At 43.8% G+C, this 18,542-nt stretch overlaps 1 protein-coding gene across 1 annotated transcript in view; it reads right to left on the bottom strand.

The window, feature by feature from the left end:
* The window catches only part of LOC143172158 (lipoxygenase homology domain-containing protein 1-like), a 148,784-nt gene that overhangs the window by 65,847 nt on the left and 64,395 nt on the right, over positions 1–18,542 (bottom strand). The window contains exons 15-24 of the mRNA XM_076361417.1: positions 14,650–14,726; positions 13,607–13,803; positions 13,080–13,272; positions 12,088–12,248; positions 7,091–7,388; positions 6,393–6,547; positions 4,970–5,103; positions 3,910–4,058; positions 2,496–2,600; positions 1,640–1,768 (exon numbers count right to left, since the gene is read on the bottom strand). Coding sequence (XP_076217532.1) covers positions 1,640–1,768; positions 2,496–2,600; positions 3,910–4,058; positions 4,970–5,103; positions 6,393–6,547; positions 7,091–7,388; positions 12,088–12,248; positions 13,080–13,272; positions 13,607–13,803; positions 14,650–14,726 — 1,598 coding nt within the window. The remainder of the gene's footprint in view (positions 1–1,639; positions 1,769–2,495; positions 2,601–3,909; positions 4,059–4,969; positions 5,104–6,392; positions 6,548–7,090; positions 7,389–12,087; positions 12,249–13,079; positions 13,273–13,606; positions 13,804–14,649; positions 14,727–18,542) is intronic.

Below are 18,542 nucleotides of genomic sequence, written 5' to 3'. Positions count from 1 at the left end.
AATGTTTCCAGTCATTTATTTCAAGAAAGCCATGTTATCTGATTTTCAATGTTCTGCAGACAGGAAGAGAAGTTGCCTGAATAGAAGAGTTCAAGGTACCATAGCAGACTTGAAAATTATAAGCTTAGTACTCAGAAGGAGCTCCCAAAGGACACTGGGTTTACCCCAAACATTAATTTAGAGGGGAGTAAAGTGAAGAGTAAGGAAAAATTGGAGAATGCTAAAAGAGGCAGACCGCTGCAACACTATCAGAAAAGCACCACACTGAAGAAACTCTGGAAGAGGGTCTTTCAGCAAGAGAGGGGTGTGCAGTGTCAAAGGTACTGGGGGAACCAAGGCTTGGAAGCAGGACCAAAGTGTCTGCTTTGACAACAGAAACAGCAATATTAGACTGGAACAAGATCAAAGGGAAACTGGAGACGAGGAAGACGGCTTGGAACGGGCTGAGGACTTGGAGATGAAAGGGCAAGAGGGAGCAAAAAGACAATCATACACAGCCACATAGTTTCTAATGACTCTCTGATTTGGGAAACTCAGGAAATGTTAGTCTAGAGCACTCAGAGGAACCCTCTTGTAGTGGTTGGAATAGTTGGCACGTGATATATTTATAAGTTTTTCAAAGCCAATTCAAGGGAGAGGCCAAGCCTATAAAACTGCATAAGCTAGTAAGATTTTATCTTCTGTAATGATGGGTGTATCCCGGGGAAATGGCATTCTGCTCACATGGGATATATTCCGTTGTCTGCAGTTCTGCAGGGAAGATAATTCTCTCAATGGCTCCATCATCCTCCGATTTATCCAGCCAACGGCCACAAGGGAACTTGAGGCACTGTCCCAGTGATGGGGCATCAATCTCCACCCATTCCAGAAACCAGCCAGTTGAATTACCTGTGGTTGGACAGATAATGGTGAATAACCCACAAAGCTTTTACAGACAACAGCAAATGAATCATTGCATTCCAGACCTCTGAGAAATACATCTTCCTCTCTTTTGCCAATGGAAAAATAGATACCATAACGATCATTGCAAGCGATTGTCCAGGTTTGAGCTAATGTGCTTTACATTCCTATATGCGTCAGGTTAAAGATCTGCATGTGGAAGTGCTAATTACTCCATTGCTTGGATTAATTTGCCTTTGTAATAAGACAGAGGAGTTATCAACAAACATGTCCCTTGGTGCCCCACAGGGAAGGAATCCATGTGTCTTTCCACTGCTTCCCTAGTTTTAAGTAGAGATACATCTATGTCTAAGAAGCAGCTAGGACTTGATGATGAAAACAACAAAAATATTGATAAAAGAAATGAGACAAATCAATAGGTCCCATGTGGAACAAGAAAAACTACCAGGTTTTGTGATATATGAGAAATCTCTCTAAAGACTTGGCTGCAAAACTAAAGAGCCTCTTACAGAGAGAGAGGTTGCAAAGGTACCTGCAAGTTGCCACCGCTGTGCTCTTACTGCCACAGCCATGGGAAATGGTATTAGCAGCAAAGATAGTAGCAGCAACAGCCAAAGTGACAGCAAGGATCTGTCACTATAAAAGCTAAATTACATTTGGGGTCTTGGAGGCAGGTTATTTCATACAGCAACGTGCCTAATGCACTAGAAATACTACATTAAAAAGCAGATTATCTTACCTTTATTGTCATGGCCTATCTTGATTTTTTTCAGGTCTCCAATGTCCACAGACTCCACTGTAAACTCATCTACCTTCCCACGCTCAAATTTGTTCTTGTTAATCTTTGAGGCCTTTAGGCTGACTATCCCTGTTGTGGCGATGCAAAAGGACATTGTTCAGCATGTGAAACAAATCCTCTGGGAATGTCAACAGTGGAACAGGGGAAGTGGCTAAAATGTAAAAAATGGCTTTTCATCTCAAGATCCAAGCTTTCTCCCTCCCCCCCTCTGAACCCAAATCCGTATCAACACCCAAAATATATATAATTCCTTTCTTGAGTGATCCTCTGGCAGTGCCACAGGGACAATGCTGTTGTGCTGTGTTCACAGCTAAAGAAATTGGTCCTACCCAGCAGTTCCCTGTCACTGTCACAGGCATCCGAGTCACTGCACACACAGCTCAGCTCCTTCCAAGAGGATTTGCTCATCAGCTGATTAAATACTTCTGGGCCACTCAGAGAGGCAGAGGAGAGCTGGATTTCAGGAGCATGCTGATTCATTGCTGAGGAAAGCAAATCATTCACCGCATTCACTACTCAGTAATGTAGTCCCAGTCAACTGCGCTGTTTCTATAATTGAAATTAAAGCCTTTAGATCAGCAGCTGGTGCAAATCAGCATCGCAAAGTTCAGCAGTGATTTACAGCAGCTGGTGGTATGCTCCCAGCTATCATGATGTATGCGGAGACAGCGAGAACATGAAGTTGTGCTAAAAAGGAGTGAGGAATGGGTATTGAGGAAACAAAAGGAAACCACGACCTGTCTTTTCAGGTATCCAGCAGCGAGGTGCTATCCTGTTCCATCACGTGAAGCCGTACCTGTGTCGTCTTTACTTCCATAGAGAGTGATGAAGACGTTGGCATCTGTCCCACCATTCTTCTTGTCCCCGGTTTTCACTTTCACAGTGTATGTTGTTGATTTAGCTGTCAGATAAAATATCTTAATTTAAGAGTGTGAAGTCTGAGCAGGAATTAACTCTACTTTTCATTGCACATGTGTGTTTGGTTTGGGTTTTATTTTGACCGATTACAGCCATGTTGTAATCTCTAATTCCTGTTGTACGCTGTGGTAGCTCCTGGGGTGAGCTGGGCTATCTGGTTGCAGAGTCTTCTACTGCTCCAGTCATTCAGTACATTGTCTGCATATCTACCGATAAGAAATGTGCTCAAGCCTTCCCATTTGCTTCCTGGGAATCCATGAGGCTCTTCAAATCTGCCTCTGCCTACAATGCTATTTCATTAAAAAAACCCCCACAACACTCCCTGCCCCCTTTATTGTAATAGCACTATATAACATATGTGCATATAACACATACCAGAAAGTATGTGCATGTTGATATATACAGTTCATATTCATGAACACACCCTTCACAATAGCATCATTAGGGATGTTTCTATCGCACCATCATCTAGCAAGCGCAGTAAACTCATAAAAATTGTGGAAAAGTCCAATATAGTCTTCACTGCGCTGCAAAAACCTACTCAAGATTTCCAAACTGGCACCTTTCTTCCATAGTTAGACTCATGTTTCCAAGATGCTGCTCAGCCAGAAGGTCCTTCTGAATGAAAGGGCTATCCAATTTGTGGAAATTTGTTGGCTATACAATTTGTGGAAATCATTCATGTATTTGAAAGCATCTGAGGGGGAACTTTAAGACCTTTCACTGGCAGTGAAGCCAATGGAAATTCTGGGCACTCAGCACCTTTCAGCATCAGACCCAGGAGTGTGTCATTGCTCTGTGGTTACCATGCAAAATTATGTACAAGAGAGTCAAAGTTATTTCGGAGGACAACGGACACAAGCAGCAAGATGGAAAGTGAGACAAATTTAGGTCCCTTCCCTTTCTCTGGTCATGTTTGCTCTCTGCTCGGTTTCATGTTGAAATGTTTAGCCATTCCAGTCCATGATGTGAAATGGCTGGGATTTATGCCTTAGATATTAGCAACGAATGTGCATTTCAGTTGAGAGATGATGACTGAACATCTTATCCATCTTCCTAGCTTTCTCACTTTGGGTCCAATCTTGCAAGATGATTAAATCACCTAAAAATGAGGAGTGTCCACTCCTCGCTGGCTGACACGCACTTCACACTTCATTCACACCTGAAAACTTCATGGTCGGGGCAGAATTACTCACAGCCCAGTGAACGCTAACCACTAATGCCCTCAGCAGTGCTAATAACTTGGTTCCTTTTCAACCCCACACTGGAAGAAATACAAGGCTAACATAAACCTTTCTGTTCCAGGCCCAGCGTTGCAAGAGACTGGCCATCATTTTCCGAATCTTTCTTTACAAATGCTTCATCCACTGGGACCAGCTCCCTGACAATCTGACCGTCATCTTCCTCAACTGCTAACCACCGCTGGCATGGAAAATAATACCTACAAGAATGACAGCAGCACCCAGCACTTACACAGGACTTCACAGGCTTTAATAACATAAACAAACACAGATCAGAGGCTACTTAAAAAAAAACAAGATTACTCAAAGCTGAACAATACATCTGTTTTCATCCTTGAGCTCTGGTGTTGTTTGTGGGAACTAAATCCATAAATAGGTCAGCGAGCACTTACTGAAAAGTGCTGTTTCTGAGCTGTCAGCCCCATATGATTGATTCCTTTTAGGTTTCACTCCCAGAAAAAATTAAATAACTCAAGGGAACCTCCAGTCTCCCAGGCATTTTATGTTTATGAAGAGTGGACCCGCCTTGAGGTCCTTATGAGCAGTCCCACTCACCAGAGCGTTGTGCAACTCTTAAGCACGTGACTTCAAGCATGTTCTAGCTCAAAGGCAAACCTGCATTTCAGGTTTCTAACAGCCTAGGCTTTGCTCATCCGGCTGTCTGTGAAAATCATGGGAGTTTGCTTATATCAGGACTTGCTTTTGGCCCAGATCTTTGCATTAGGTACAAAAGACAAACGAAATGTGAGGTCAGGGACTTCCAGAGTGGAGCCTTGAAAGGAAACACATGAGTGCAGGCTCTGCAAGGAGACCTCTTCAGGAGGGAGAGTCCCTCTCAGGAGAAACAGAGAAAAGCTGAGGTTTCCTTCCAAACAGTGCAGGTTCCTAAACTGCAGAGATGCTGGGACAGCAAAACCCCACACAATGGCCCCACACTCAGTATAACAGCACAATCATCACAAGGATCCCAAAGGATGCCTGCTCCCTGTGAGTTGGTGAGGAGCTATGACAATGCCCTTCTGCATCTCCTCCGCCTTCCCGTGGTTCTGCAGGCTCCTGAGAACATGTCCCCTTTTCTGACTGTATGAAAAGGGTGCAACAGGCTGCTCACGTGGTGCTTTCCTTGAGGTCAACAATCTCTACCCTCTCCAGGAACCAGCTTGGGCTAGCACCAGAGTTATCGTGGCGGATCCGCAGCTTCTTCAGCTCACCCAGGTCAATGGCTTTGATGGTGAACACATCCACCTGCACAGGAGGCAAGAGGTAAATGTCTGTGTTTCCCAGAAAGGGGGAAAGAGAGGCAGTAACTGGGCCAGAGTAATTTTTTCCCATTAAAACAAAAGATGTTTGTAAGTCTCCCTTGTATTCTTAGGGTAGCTGTACTAAAATAACTAAAGAGCTGTGAGCTCTCCCATTACACTCATGCTTGGCTCCTACAAGACAGTAACAGCCAGGGAGCTGCATAACCCTTCGCTCCTTTCTTTACCTCATCCCCATTTCAGCTTCCTCTAGGTTTAACTCATCTCTCCTAAATCTCATTCCTTTCAGACTCAGCATTTTCCCCCGGATTAAATCTGGAACTGGACAGAAACATATTGACTCCATGGAAACTCTCCTGTGCACCTCCATGTGTTTTATTTCAAACCACAAGTTTTTTTTTCCTTTTGTCATTTACTACAACCACGATGTTCATTTATTAGCTCTATTAGTGTGACAGCATGGACCTTGTTATCATAATACTTTAAACATCTTAATGTGATTAACTTGTTGGTAGACTTTGGGTTTCTACTCCCAAGAGCAGAACGCGTTACCTTTGCAGCTTGGAGCTCTTCCCACTGAATGAAGAACCATACGCAGGTTGCAGTTTCACCGGTGCCAAGCTCATAAATCACAGCTAACAGCTTATTTAACCACCTTAGGCTCTTTTTTCCTGTTCTCAAGTTTTCCACAGCTGCTTATTATTTCCGTAATTTTTTATTATTCAAAATTATTCCTTGAACAATTCCTGGCTATAATAGTAGCTTGTTAATTGTTCATAAACATTTTTATGGTGAATATTCAATCTACAAGAGATGCTGTTTAGTTGGATTAGATTATAATGTAACTATAGCACACCATGTGATACTGCTTTTATGCCCTGACTGGTGGAGTAGAACATTTAGAATCGTATTTGCAATCTAAATACTGACATACCTGAGCTGCCTCACAAATGCTCTCCAATATTAATTTAAAGTTTGTGGTTTTCAAGTATTCCTGGCAGGAAACATTATTACCAGAATGCTTACAGGAAGCAAATGCAAAAGGTGGCTCCGATGTAGAATTGGTGTTCAGCTTATTATTCAAAAGTATTTCCCCTGGAAAATGTTTTGAGGCATTTTGCTTTAAATAATACATTTAAGAAATAAAACACATCTGAGTTTTAAGCTGAAAGAAGCAGCCAAACCTTGCAGAGAAGAGACTGTAATGAATGGCCAGCATAACTGAGAGCTCTGCCAGCCTTCTGCTCACTTCAGTGAGTTGAGTTCATGCATTACCTGGCCCTTTTCAAACTTGTTGAGGTTATTCGACCTTTTCAGCTGGCGCTCACCCGTGTCTCCTCTTCCTACGCCATAGATGCTCAAGAAGACATTAGCATCCGTCCCAGCCCCCCACACATTCCCAGTGAGAACATGGACTTCGTAAGTATTCTCTGCAAATAAAATTGCAAAGGGAGATCAGGAAGAACCCAGAAATAGGCATATTTCATCAGATCTGTGGCTCACCATGAAAGCGGGTAGCCCAAAAATGCCAGCACAGTCAGCTTTAAGAAAGGTTTTGTCTGGAGTTTGTTAAAATGGTTGCATGTGTCTTAAAACATGAGGGGCTCCATCTTTCTCCAGCCCTCATCATTAACCAAATAAGTAGTTAAAGCTTGCTAAACTTCTAGCCACGGTGGTAACCTGTGGGACTCTCAACTCAAGTTCCCCAGACAAGCCTTTCAGAATCCTATAGCAGTCCTTTAGGATACTCCCATTTCAGGCTGTCTCCTCCATGCTCTGCCTGAGTTTAACCACTGTCCTTTTCCTCCCTACAGTTGATCAACCAGCTCACAGTGTAACCTACACTGCGGGCCTGGGGCAGTGGGATGGCTGGGGGGGGCCATAAATGGTCCTGCAAAACACCACAGTGTGGTTATCGTCCTTCATGCAACTGCTGTATCCCCACACACAAGCACATTCCTTCTGATAATTACCCTCCAGGGCAGATTCGCCGTCAGGCACCAGCTCCACCACAAGCTCCTTATCTCCTTCGTCTTTAGCCAACCAGCGGTGTGCCACGAACGTATAGACATCCATTACTTCTTCCACCTTGGTCTCCTCTTCTTCCTCCTCATCAGACTTCTTTTTCTTCTTCTTCTTTTTATCAGACTCCTTCGTCTTCGTGGCAAGCCGCTTCAGCGTGACACTTTCCAGGAACCAGCCATCCCCAATGCCTTTCCCATCATGGCCTATCCGAATCTTATAAATCTTGCCAACATCTGCAGCCTCTCTCTGCCACCAAGGGAAAGTCAGCACCCAGGAGGATATAAGACATCTTAACTTCATACAGTGCATTCTTAAAAATGAGGAGCATCACCTCTATCACCCAAAACCATCTAAGCAAGGGTAAGATCAATTTTTTATGCAAGTTTACCTTTACTTTTTCCTTCCTGTTTTATTCTTTCATAATTCCCATCATCAAATCTCATCTGAACAAACTAAGCTGAAGACATTCAGAACAACCATGGCAAGGATAGGAGCTGAATTCATATTTACTGGGCTCCCTACTTCTCCATTGCTCTCCTCACTAGTATTGTCTCTATGTTGGTATTAGAGGTGCATATGCCAAAATATCATACTAGTTTGTCAGATTCTCAGCGCCTGAGTTCTTTTTTAAATGAGGAGGACTACAAGGATGTCGTGAGGTTATGCAGAGAGAAAATTAGAAGGGCCAAAGCCCAACTAGAACTTAACTGGCTACTGCTATAAAAGACAATAAAAAATGTTTCTATAAATACATTAGCAACAAAAGGAGGGCTAAGGAGAATCTCCATCCTTTATCGGATGCGGGAGCAAACAGTGGCAAAGGATGAGGAAAAGGCTGAGGTACTTAATGCCTTCTTCACCTCAGTTTTTAACAGTAAGACCGGTTGTTCTCCAGGTACCCAGCCCCCTGAGCTGGAAGGCAGGGACGGGGAGCAGAATGAAGCCCCCATAATCCAAGGGGAAACGGTTAGTGACCTGCTACACCACTTAGACACACACAGGTCTATGGGGCTGGATGGGATCCACGCAAGGGTACTGAGGGAGCTGGTGGAAGTGCTCACCAAGCCACTTTCAATCATTTATCAGCAGTCCTGGCTAACCAGGGAGGTCCCAGTTGACTGGAAGTTACCAAATGTGACGCCCATCTATAAGAAGGGCCAGAAGGAGGATCCGGGGAACTACAGGCCTGTCAGTCTGACCTCGGTGCTGGGGAAGGTTATGGAGCAGATCATCTTGAGTGCCATCACGTGGCACATACAGGACAACCAGATGATCAGGCCCAGTCAGCATGGGTTTATCAAAGGCAGGTCCTGCTTGACTAACCAGATCTCCTTCTATGACAAGGTGATCTGCTTAGTGGATGAGGGAAAGGCTGTGGATGTTGCCTACCTAGACTTTAGTTAAGCCTTTGACACCGTTTCCCACAGCATTCTCCTGGAGAAACTGGCTGCCTATGGCTTGGACGGGCGTGCTCTTCACTGGGTAAAAAACTGGCTGGACGGCCGGGCCCAAAGAGTTGTGGTGAATGGAGTTCAATCCAGTTGGCGGCCGGTCTCAAGCGGTGTTCCCCCGGGCTCAGTACTGGGGGCAGTTCTGTTTAATATCTTTATCAATGATCTGGACGAGGGGGTCGAGTGCACCCTCAGTAAGTTTGCAGACAACACCAAGTTGGGCAGGAGTGTTGATCTGCTTGAGGGTAGGAAGGCTCTGCAGAGGGACCTGGACAGGCTGGATCGATGGGCTGAGGCCAATTGTTGGAGATTCAACAAGGCCAAGTGCCGGGTCCTGCACTTCGGCCACAATAACCCCATGCAACGCTACAGGCTTGGGGAAGAGTGGCTGGAAAGCTGCCCGGTGGAAAAGGACCTGGGGGTGCTGGTCGACAGCCGGCTGAACATGAGCCGGCAGTGTGCCCAGGCGGCCAAGAACCAGGCGGCCAAGAAGGCCAATGGCATCCTGGCTTGTATCAGAAATAGTGTGGCCAGCAGGAGTAGGGAAGTGATTGTGCCCCTGTACTGGGCACTGGTGAGGCCGCACCTCGAATACTGTGTTCAGTTTTGGGCCCCTCACTACAAGAAGGACGTTGAGGTGCTGGAGCGTGTCCAGAGAAGGGCAACGAAGCTGGTGAAGGGTCTGGAGAACAAGTCTTATGAGGAGCGGCTGAGGGAACTGGGGTTGTTTAGCCTGGAGAAAAGGAGGCTGAGGGGAGACCTCATCGCTCTCTACAACTCCCTGAAAGGAGGTTGTAGCGAGGTGGGGGTTGGTCTCTTCTCCCAAGTAACAGGCAATAGGATGAGAAGAAATGGCCTCAAGTTGCGCCAGGGGAGGTTTAGATTGGATGCTAGGAAAGATTTCTTCACTGAAGGGGTTACCAAACATTGGAAGAGGCTGCCCAGGGAAGTGGTTGAGTCACCATCCCTGGAGGTATTTAAAAGACGTGTAGATGTGGTGCTTAGGGATATGGTTTAGTGGTGGACTTGGCAGTGCCAGGTTAACAGTTGGACTCGATGACCTTAAAGGTCTTTTCCAACCTAAACGATTCTATTATTCTATGATTCTAACTGAATAATAAGATACATTTAATACTTAGCATGAGACATGAACCAAGCAAGAAGCAATAATGGTATAGTGAAAAGGCAGTAAACTTGGACTCAGATAACTTGATCTCTAACACGGAACATGGGCTTGGACTGCCCTTCTTACTTCTCATCTGGAAAAGTAGAAGAGTATTGTCTCACTTCGCTAGTGTGCAGAGAGGATACAATCATTAGTGATTACAATGCATTAGTGGCAGAAGGCTGTATCAGTAAGAAGATTTCCATCTCTCTAGTCAATATAGCAGATACAAAACCTTGTTGGTTTAGATTATTTGTCTGGATTACTACCTAATGAAGTTGGATAGAAGGTTTTACTCCACACAATCCTTCAACAACCAATGACTTCTTTCTGATGATTGCTTATGCTGTTAGGCAGTGTTTATGTTATAAAACTTGCAAACATTTGCTTCAGGCTGAAATCTGGCAACTTGGCATATAAGGTTTCAGTCTAGAAGCATTTTTTTCTATAGTAGATTAAAACAAAATCAATTACACACAAGATGCTTATCAGAAAACTAAAATTGATCCAGCTGTCCTGGCATAAAGAATGTGTCTTTCCTTACACTGCTTTAATGTTAGATTTGCTATAATCATCCTGCATGCCCTGTCTATAACTGATGACATTTCCTATTAGCATGTGGCTCACAGAATCTTATCCTTGCCCATATCTTTCTGTAAATATTCATATAATGAAAGAGATAGAGGATCTGTCTATTAAAGCTTCAGAGCTTCTGCCTTGTGTGCTTATAAAAAAAAAATCACAGAAAATGGGCAGAACTTTAAAGTCCAGTAATAAACATCTGAGAGAGGATATAAACATGGCTATGTAAACAGAACACTGTACGTATGGCTTTATTATAAATCTGATATTGGCTAATAGCTTTTACTCATAAATTTTGGAAAGCTTATTTCCTTTAAAATCAGAGAAACCTAATCTTAAATTATAGAGTCTTAAAAAAGCAAGCAATTATAAGGTGGCTAGTCATCTTAAATCCCAAAGAACTCATTAAAAATGGATAAACATCACTAACTCCATTCTATAAAGCAAGAAACCGAGGCAGGAGGAGGTGAACTGATCTCAAAAATACACATTACAAAACTGTAGTAAAGGCACCTCCATTTGGCCAGTGACAATGGGAAGGATACCCCAGTCTTGATGATTCAGGGGAGCTTCCACGACTAGCTCCAAGTAGGTGCTTAACTGGGATGAGATGGATCCCACCTCTGTGGGACTGCAAATTCATGAGGAGACCTAGGCACCGCTGTGCTGAGCCTTGTGCTGTAAACACATACGACAGATGTACCTTAAATCCTGCTTCCATCTGGAATCTGTGCTTTACCGTCCAGATATTGGTGTCTCCTGCAGTTACTTCAGTACAGAAGGATGTGGCTCTGACGTGCCCTGACAGCACATCCTGTCCTTGCTCGAACCCCACATCAGGGCAAGAACATTCCTTTCCCCCAGACCTTGGTTTTTCTGGATAGAAAACCCAAGCAAGCAAGCCAGAAAAGGATGGCACTCCAACGTAGCCAGGCCCCACTCAGGAGAGGATGCCCGACCACACTGTGGTGCACACCCGCTGCTCAGCCTTGCCAGCCCAGGACCTCTTGCTGGATTAGCCAGGTCCTGGGTCACACACCTGAGTTATATCTGAGGCTTTTCATCCCTGCAGATACTCTGCTTACTGTTGGGTTGCTCAGAAAGAGGTGTGGACTCTGCTGTATAAACCTAAACGCTGGCCAGACCGATAGCTGGAGGAGTGTGCTGTACACCTTGAGCACCGTGACTGTGCACTGCTCGCTGGACTAGTGCTGCAGGCAGTAAAATCCATGGGGCACTCACACGTTCACAGAAATTACAGCGGGAAACCTCTGCAGGGTTGGGCTGACAGCATGTACCAGTGGCGAAAGGAGTGTGTGACCACAGGCAAAGCCAGGATTCCTTATATTCTGTATGGGGTTTCTTTTTTCCCCCTTTTTATGGGGACAATAACATGTGGTCAGGCCCAAAATATAAGTAAGTTTAAGGTCTTTTGAGATCTAACATGAGTACCTCCTTTTGAAAGTAAAGGTAAACAAATGCTGCTATTAGACCATATTCTTCCATGACACCTTTGCTACCAGTCCCTCAGAAGACGAAAGTCACTCCGCGAAACACAAAACCTCCCAAAAGAAATACGAAATCTCCCAAAAATACGGATAGAGGACAGCAGATACCAACAGACCTGGCAATTTTGTTAAAAAGTCAATTGTTTTGTATGATTGGGCCAATTAGCCTGTTGATGTCTCAGTTTTGGCTGGTCATTCCTTTCCCCTCATAGAAGTGGCAACGACTGCCTTCATCATACCTTGAAGATATCTGTGGCTCCCCGTTCAAAGTTGTTTGATCTGTTTTCTAAGATGATCAATTCAGTTTTGCCAGTCTCGCCATAAATCTGCATGAAGACTTTAGCGTTGGTACCTGCGGCCCGCACGTCTCCAGTAACTACAGACACCTCGTAGTTTATCACTAGTCCAAAAATAAAGCAAATAAATCAGAAGAGAAGCTCAGATAACAACATTCCCGAGGGCTCAGGTTCAAAATTTAATTACCTTGTCTTAACAAATGACCACGTAGCCAACCATTTGCTCTTATCCAAACCAAATGTGAGATAACACAACTCTTCACTGAGGACTAACCTAATAGTTTTCCCTTTTACAAATATAAAGCCAGTGTCAGAGGGGTGTAAAATAGAGCCTTAAATGGGAATTTCATTTCAGTATTAACTATAGAGTGGTTAAATGATCTTCTTAATGTAATAATGGGAGGGAGTTACACAGAGCAGAGGAAAAACACATCTTTTCTCAGGATCCCAAGGCAAATTTTAACCATAGCCTTAAAAGAAAACAAATCTACTGATAAAAGTCAAATAGACAGTAGGGATTTGGTCGTTATTTATCAAACAGCCTATCTTTTCCAGGCAATGGGGTAATACAAGCAAGACAGGACATGTGCTTCTGCAGGACTGGGGCAGGTAAATGTGAAAAAAGCAGAACCCACTGGTATTGTAATGAAGAGGCACAGCACGTTGTGCTGTGTTACACTGCCCAGGACGTACATTTTTCATACGATCTCAGGAATTTAAGGTGGAAAACTCAGTAATGTTTTTCCAACAGTTTTAGAAACAAAAACAAACAGCAGAATAATTTACTTTCCTCACCAACATAAGTTCTTTGGGACAGGGACTTTTTGGTTTTGGTGTCCAACACAGTGGTGTCCTGGTCCTTTAAGAATGCTAGTAATACAAATTTAGTCCTAGCTATAAAAAACCCACACATTTCTCAATGTCTTTTATCTCACATTTCTCAGTAGGCACAATCTCACTTGGGTAGACCTCCACCTCCACCCTGCCATCAGCCTCATCTTTGTCGAGCCATCGGTTGCAGGGGAACATGTACTGCCTTCCCTGGACTGGAACCGTGATCTGGACGCTGGCCAGGAACCAGCCAGACCGGAGACCCACGTTATCATGTCCGATCAGTATTCGGTTGATCTTTTAAAAAGCAAACAAAAACCAAGAGGACAGAAAAAAACCCCAACACAACAGAATTTACTTAATATATAAAAACCTCCTTCCCCTGGCACCTTGTTCTTACACCATGTTCATGTAAATCATTTATATATGTATTTAACTATAAACTTAAAACACACTCTTCACATGCCAGCACGTACGCTAGACTGCCGACGTATAGTCTATACAAAATGCGTTCCTTAATCTCCAATGCAAAGGTCGGAGATTCGTACATCACATTCAATCTTTAGCTATCTATTGATTCTGAATTCAGCCGCTTGCACGAAGCACAGAACCACCTGCAATTAATTCTTACCTCCCCGATGTCCATCGTATCTAGAGTAAACTCATCCACTCGACCACGTTCAAAATAATTGCCTAGATCATTATCAGAGACTAAGAGAGCCTCTTTGCTGGAGTCTGCTTTTTCACCGTAGAGTTTGATGGAAACTTTGGAGTCTGAGCTGGCACCTGGGATATCTCCCGTCTTCACGCTGATGTGATAACTGACATCTAAAGTGGGATCAATGTACAAAATACAGACATGTGAGTGGCATTTCCAGTGCTCAGCCAGGCAGTTGGCTTCAAACAGATATAAGGAGGGGGGCTGCAGCTACAGACAGAGAAAGGACTTTGCTTCTCCATTCACGCATCCAGCATCTTAGGGCCACACTGGAAAAGCCATCACACCTTGGAGTTATTCACCGAAACATAAGAAATGCAACAGTTACACTAATAAGCAGAAAATATTCTGTACTCCTCCCTCTCACTGTTAGATGATTACCAAGCCATAAAAATGAGCTTAGGCAAGTGAGGTGATTTCACTTTTTTTATACTTACAATTTAATTCAATAGCTTTGACTTTTTTTCTAAAACAAAACAAAAAGCATCTCAGCCTGAGCTCTGTAAACGCTGTTTTCTAAAGAAAATTGTAGTATTGGAGCCCTGGTTCTCCAGAAAAGGCCAATGTAATATTTTTGGTGATTTTCTTCTGGGAACACAATGTTATTTGATGGAATTTACTCTACTAAAGCAGTGGCAATTCAAGATCCTTCAGAGAAAGCTATACAAGAAAGCAATTATTAAACAAATCCTGACATTAAAAATCAAAGTTTCTTTCTACATATATAATGTTGCAATTATTCTCTTTTATGCAAATTAATCCCATTCATAAACTAGGATTTAAAGGTCAGAGGCATTTTCCCCCGAGTGACCTACTGCAGCATCTTGCATAAGAATGGCAAAAAAAGCCCAGCAGATTTACATTGAACCGACATGAATCATTAAGTAGGATAAAGCAAGTAAATACGTGCATACACAGCTCAAACCCAGCCCTTCTTTTTTCCAAGCTAAACTCACTTTTTAACATCGGTGACTCCCCAGCGGGCACTAATTCTCGGACAATCTGACCGTCATCCTCATTTTTGTCAAGCCATCTGGTTTACAAACAGAAGTAAGTTATCTTTGAATAATCAGGACCTATTAGACCTTTCAAAATCTAGGCTGGCTCCACACATAGTAAAAATCCACACCATAGTCAAAAAGATATTTTTACAGGGCTCTGTATCTCTGTTAACTTTGCAGGAGCTTGACCAGACCCTACGGCAGTCACACTTTAAACCTCCGTTCTTCCAGGAAGAGAGATCATGAGAGCCCTGCTCGCAGTAGATAAGCATCTGCTGTGATGTCCATCTGTCTGGAAAGCACAAACTCCATAGCCACAAGTTATTCCTGTAGATGGGCAGTCTCGGTCTTCTGAAAGCATTGACCTTCATTGACCAGAAATACTTGCAGCTTTTATTACTAGCTGCCTTGATTACAACCTTTATAGCATCTAAGTTATTAAAAAAAACCCTTTTTTTTTTCAGTGTTTGCTTACTCTAGTTTATCATCACTTCTCTCTTCCTTACAGATAAGTATATAACCCCTTTTTTCTCCACCAGGAAGGGGGTGAACTATGTTGTTCCCATTTTCAGGGCTGACTGTGTGGAGGCAGTTGGCACCAGCAAAAGGAAGGATTTCCTCTGTTTCTCAACATTAATCTAATGATCCAACTGCACTAATTGAGAAGAAGAGCCGGGCACAAAGCAAAATGTAGCATGATCTCAAGGGAAAAAAATCTGAAAGGAAAATTGAAGGGAACCAATTGCCAACCTGGTAATCTTCACAGCTGCTCCTTCAGCCCCAGGGATGAAGGAATTACAGCCCCAACCCCATCATACACCACACAGCAACCATTGCACAACAACAGCAAGGGCCCTGGCAGAGGTTTCTCACTTTCCACTTCAAATCCAGACTGCTGCAGCACTCGGGATATTCCTGTAAGCATCTGCTTAAGGTCAGGTTTCCCACAGCGGTGCACTGGGGCCATTTCAGTCCCCGAACATTGTGTCGTGAGAGCGGGCACAGTTCCCAGAAAGTCCATTGTTCCCAGGTACGCAGCTATCTGCAGCATCATCTTTTGCAGTTAAAAATACTGCTTAAAACCAGCGGGAGTGAACGAAGGACAAGTGAGCAAGCTCTGGCAGGTCACGCAGGGTATTTAAATTGCTATAACAATTCCCAGAACTAGAAAGAGAAAAACAAATCCCCAGAAACTGTTTCTTTTTAAAGGCGGCCACACAGCTATGTGAATGACACCAGACCGTAGAAGACCTGCTTCTGCACAAACACATGCAGCGCAGATGTCCTGCAAGCTTCCTGCAATGTCGCCGTGCCATGTGTGCTCTCCTTGGCTGACCCTCACACCAAAAAGGAGGGGAGCTCACTTGCCGTTTAAGTTTCCACCTTTGATTTTGCTGATGAGCCGGCACACATGGAAACCAGCAAACGACCCTCATTACAGGGATGTGGGGACATGAACAAACGCCCGCGGAGAGCTGGATCAAACCTATGGTATCTCACTGGTAATAAGCCAGCACAGCTTACTGTCATGACCAGTTGGGCTCGCCATGGTGACCAAGAAGTAACCAAATATTTTGGAAGACCAAGGGCGATAGGTCTCTGTTCCGTCCGTCTGAAGGAAGGTTATCTTTTTAGTCTCCTCTCCCTTCCCACGCACAAGAAAACAATAAGCACAAAGAAACCGTGCAGAAAACCAGCACTGGGAGAGAAATCCAAACATGAGCTGAAGCCGGTTGGTCCCAGAAGCATTAGCAGCAAAGCTCCCATGCAAAAGAGGCGCATACAGCCCCACCACAAAGACACACATCTCCACTCCCAGCTCCCCTCTAAGCTTTGGTGGGTTGTCGGGTATGCAGTCTACCCCGTATTCTTCCCTTTCACTCTGTAAAGCAGGTGGCCATGTGCGGGTGGCTTGAAAAGGGCTAAAAGCTAAGGGGGTCAGCATGAAGGTGATGAACACGTGAACATGTGATGATCACACAAACACCATGTGAGGGCACCAGGTGTGGTGGTGTGCCTCAGTGGAGGCTGAGAGGTGTAGTAGGGATAGAGGAGCAGAAAAATCTGTGGGGAAGAGCATGAAATTGATGTCAAGAGCTGAGCAAGGGTGGAGTGCAAGGAAGGCAGAAGAGGAGCATGCCAAGACATCACGTTGTCTTAAGAAAGGAAGCCTTTATTGATGTTTTGGGGTTGGGGGATTTTTTTTACCTGTTAGAACTGGTCCTTAATACCTTTGTATCATGTAGTTCTTGATGCTGGCTCAGGATTCACGTCCTTGGACAGGTATCCAATGGCTAGGGGATCTCATCATCCCAAAAGTCAAGATGCTTCTGCATACATGGATGTTAACTGGGAGGACCCACAAAATTCAAGCCTGAACTTCACCACCCCAGGACCACTGAATTCAGCACGGCCTTCAGGAAGGCAGAAGCTCACAAGGTAGACACACTTCTGCTTTCCTGCTGCTGGTTTTTGTGTCCTGCAAGCTGCTGTTTATGCTGCCAGTGTACATGCTGTTGTTTTCCGTCACCTTTGCCATTGCTGATGTTTTAGGGAATTGTGGGATGAATCTGGGTGAACCGCTTCTGCGCCAAGGTGGCAGGATGAAAATACATCCCACGAGAAACAGATCTCTGTGTGAAGCATGGAAAATCCTAACTGCTTTGGCAGTGAGGGGGGCCAAGAAAAATTAATCCAAAGAGGAGGACACACCCCTAGACAAAGAAATTCCCTCTACCAATGTTGGCACCTACTGATGGCAAGAGGAGTGTGTCTTGGACTGGAAGAGGAAGAGGGAGGTTTATCAGCAGAAGTGGATTAAGGCTCCTTACTTTGTTTCAGCCAAGAGAATAGCCAGAAGTGGCAGAAGCACTATTTTCTCAAGAAGATGACTTTAACTAGTGACAGAGGAAGTATTTGGATGAGCAATGTCATTGTGTTCCTTCCCTTCAGCGCATACACTGCAATATCCTAATTTTACTTCAATGTAATTCCAAGAGCGTATCACTGAGCAGCAGATTGCAACCAGGGGTTTATAGTCTTACACCGAACACAAATGGATTGGCACATCATAAACACACCAGGCTGCAGAAAATAGACTTTTTCAGTATAGTGCCATCATATTCCTAGTACAAAAGACCTGTCAAAATCTTTTGTTTTACCAGAGCTTCCATACGATTTCAGTGCATGTAATTCACATGCCACTGTGGGTTTTGCAAGGGTGTAGTCATGTCCTGTATCATATACTTAGTTCTAAAGAGATATTGTATGTCCAGTAACCCAAAGCAGACACAAATATGACATGAAAGCCACTTCAGAGAGAACTTCTAGAGGATCAGAGAGTCAGGGAAGCACTGGAAATAAATATGGTATGACATCATATATAGCATTTGAAATCCAGTAAATGGTAGCCTGTGTGCAATTAGAATGACTATTACATCCGTTAGATTCAGAGATACATATGTATTTGTGTGTGTCTTTAAATATAACCTAGATGTATAAATATGTGTAAAATAGATAGACATTTCAGTCTATTTTAAGGAAACAAAAGGAGGTTTCTCGGGATCCTTTGTATGATGAACACTTTTGGCATTTGACTGAATAAAAGCTCTTTCACAGGAGTCTCCTAGTGCATCATCCCATTCATGGTTTGTCTGTTGTTCTTCAGAGAATTAACAATGTTCCCTTATGTTTGTGCTGGAGAAAAATTAGGATGGTGCAGTCCATATGCTTAGAAAAAAAAAATGTAATGAAGTATCATTGAAGATTTCAGTGGAGCTGTAATGATTTATAGCATATAAAATTCTATCCTATCACGAACTCACGACTTTGCCTGATTGAAAATTCAT

The sequence above is a fragment of the Aptenodytes patagonicus genome, chromosome W (genome assembly GCF_965638725.1).
Source record: "Aptenodytes patagonicus chromosome W, bAptPat1.pri.cur, whole genome shotgun sequence".
Taxonomy (NCBI): Eukaryota; Metazoa; Chordata; class Aves; order Sphenisciformes; family Spheniscidae; genus Aptenodytes; species Aptenodytes patagonicus.
The sequence above is the reverse complement of the archived record's forward strand: the minus strand, read 5'-3'. Positions and strand labels throughout refer to the sequence as shown.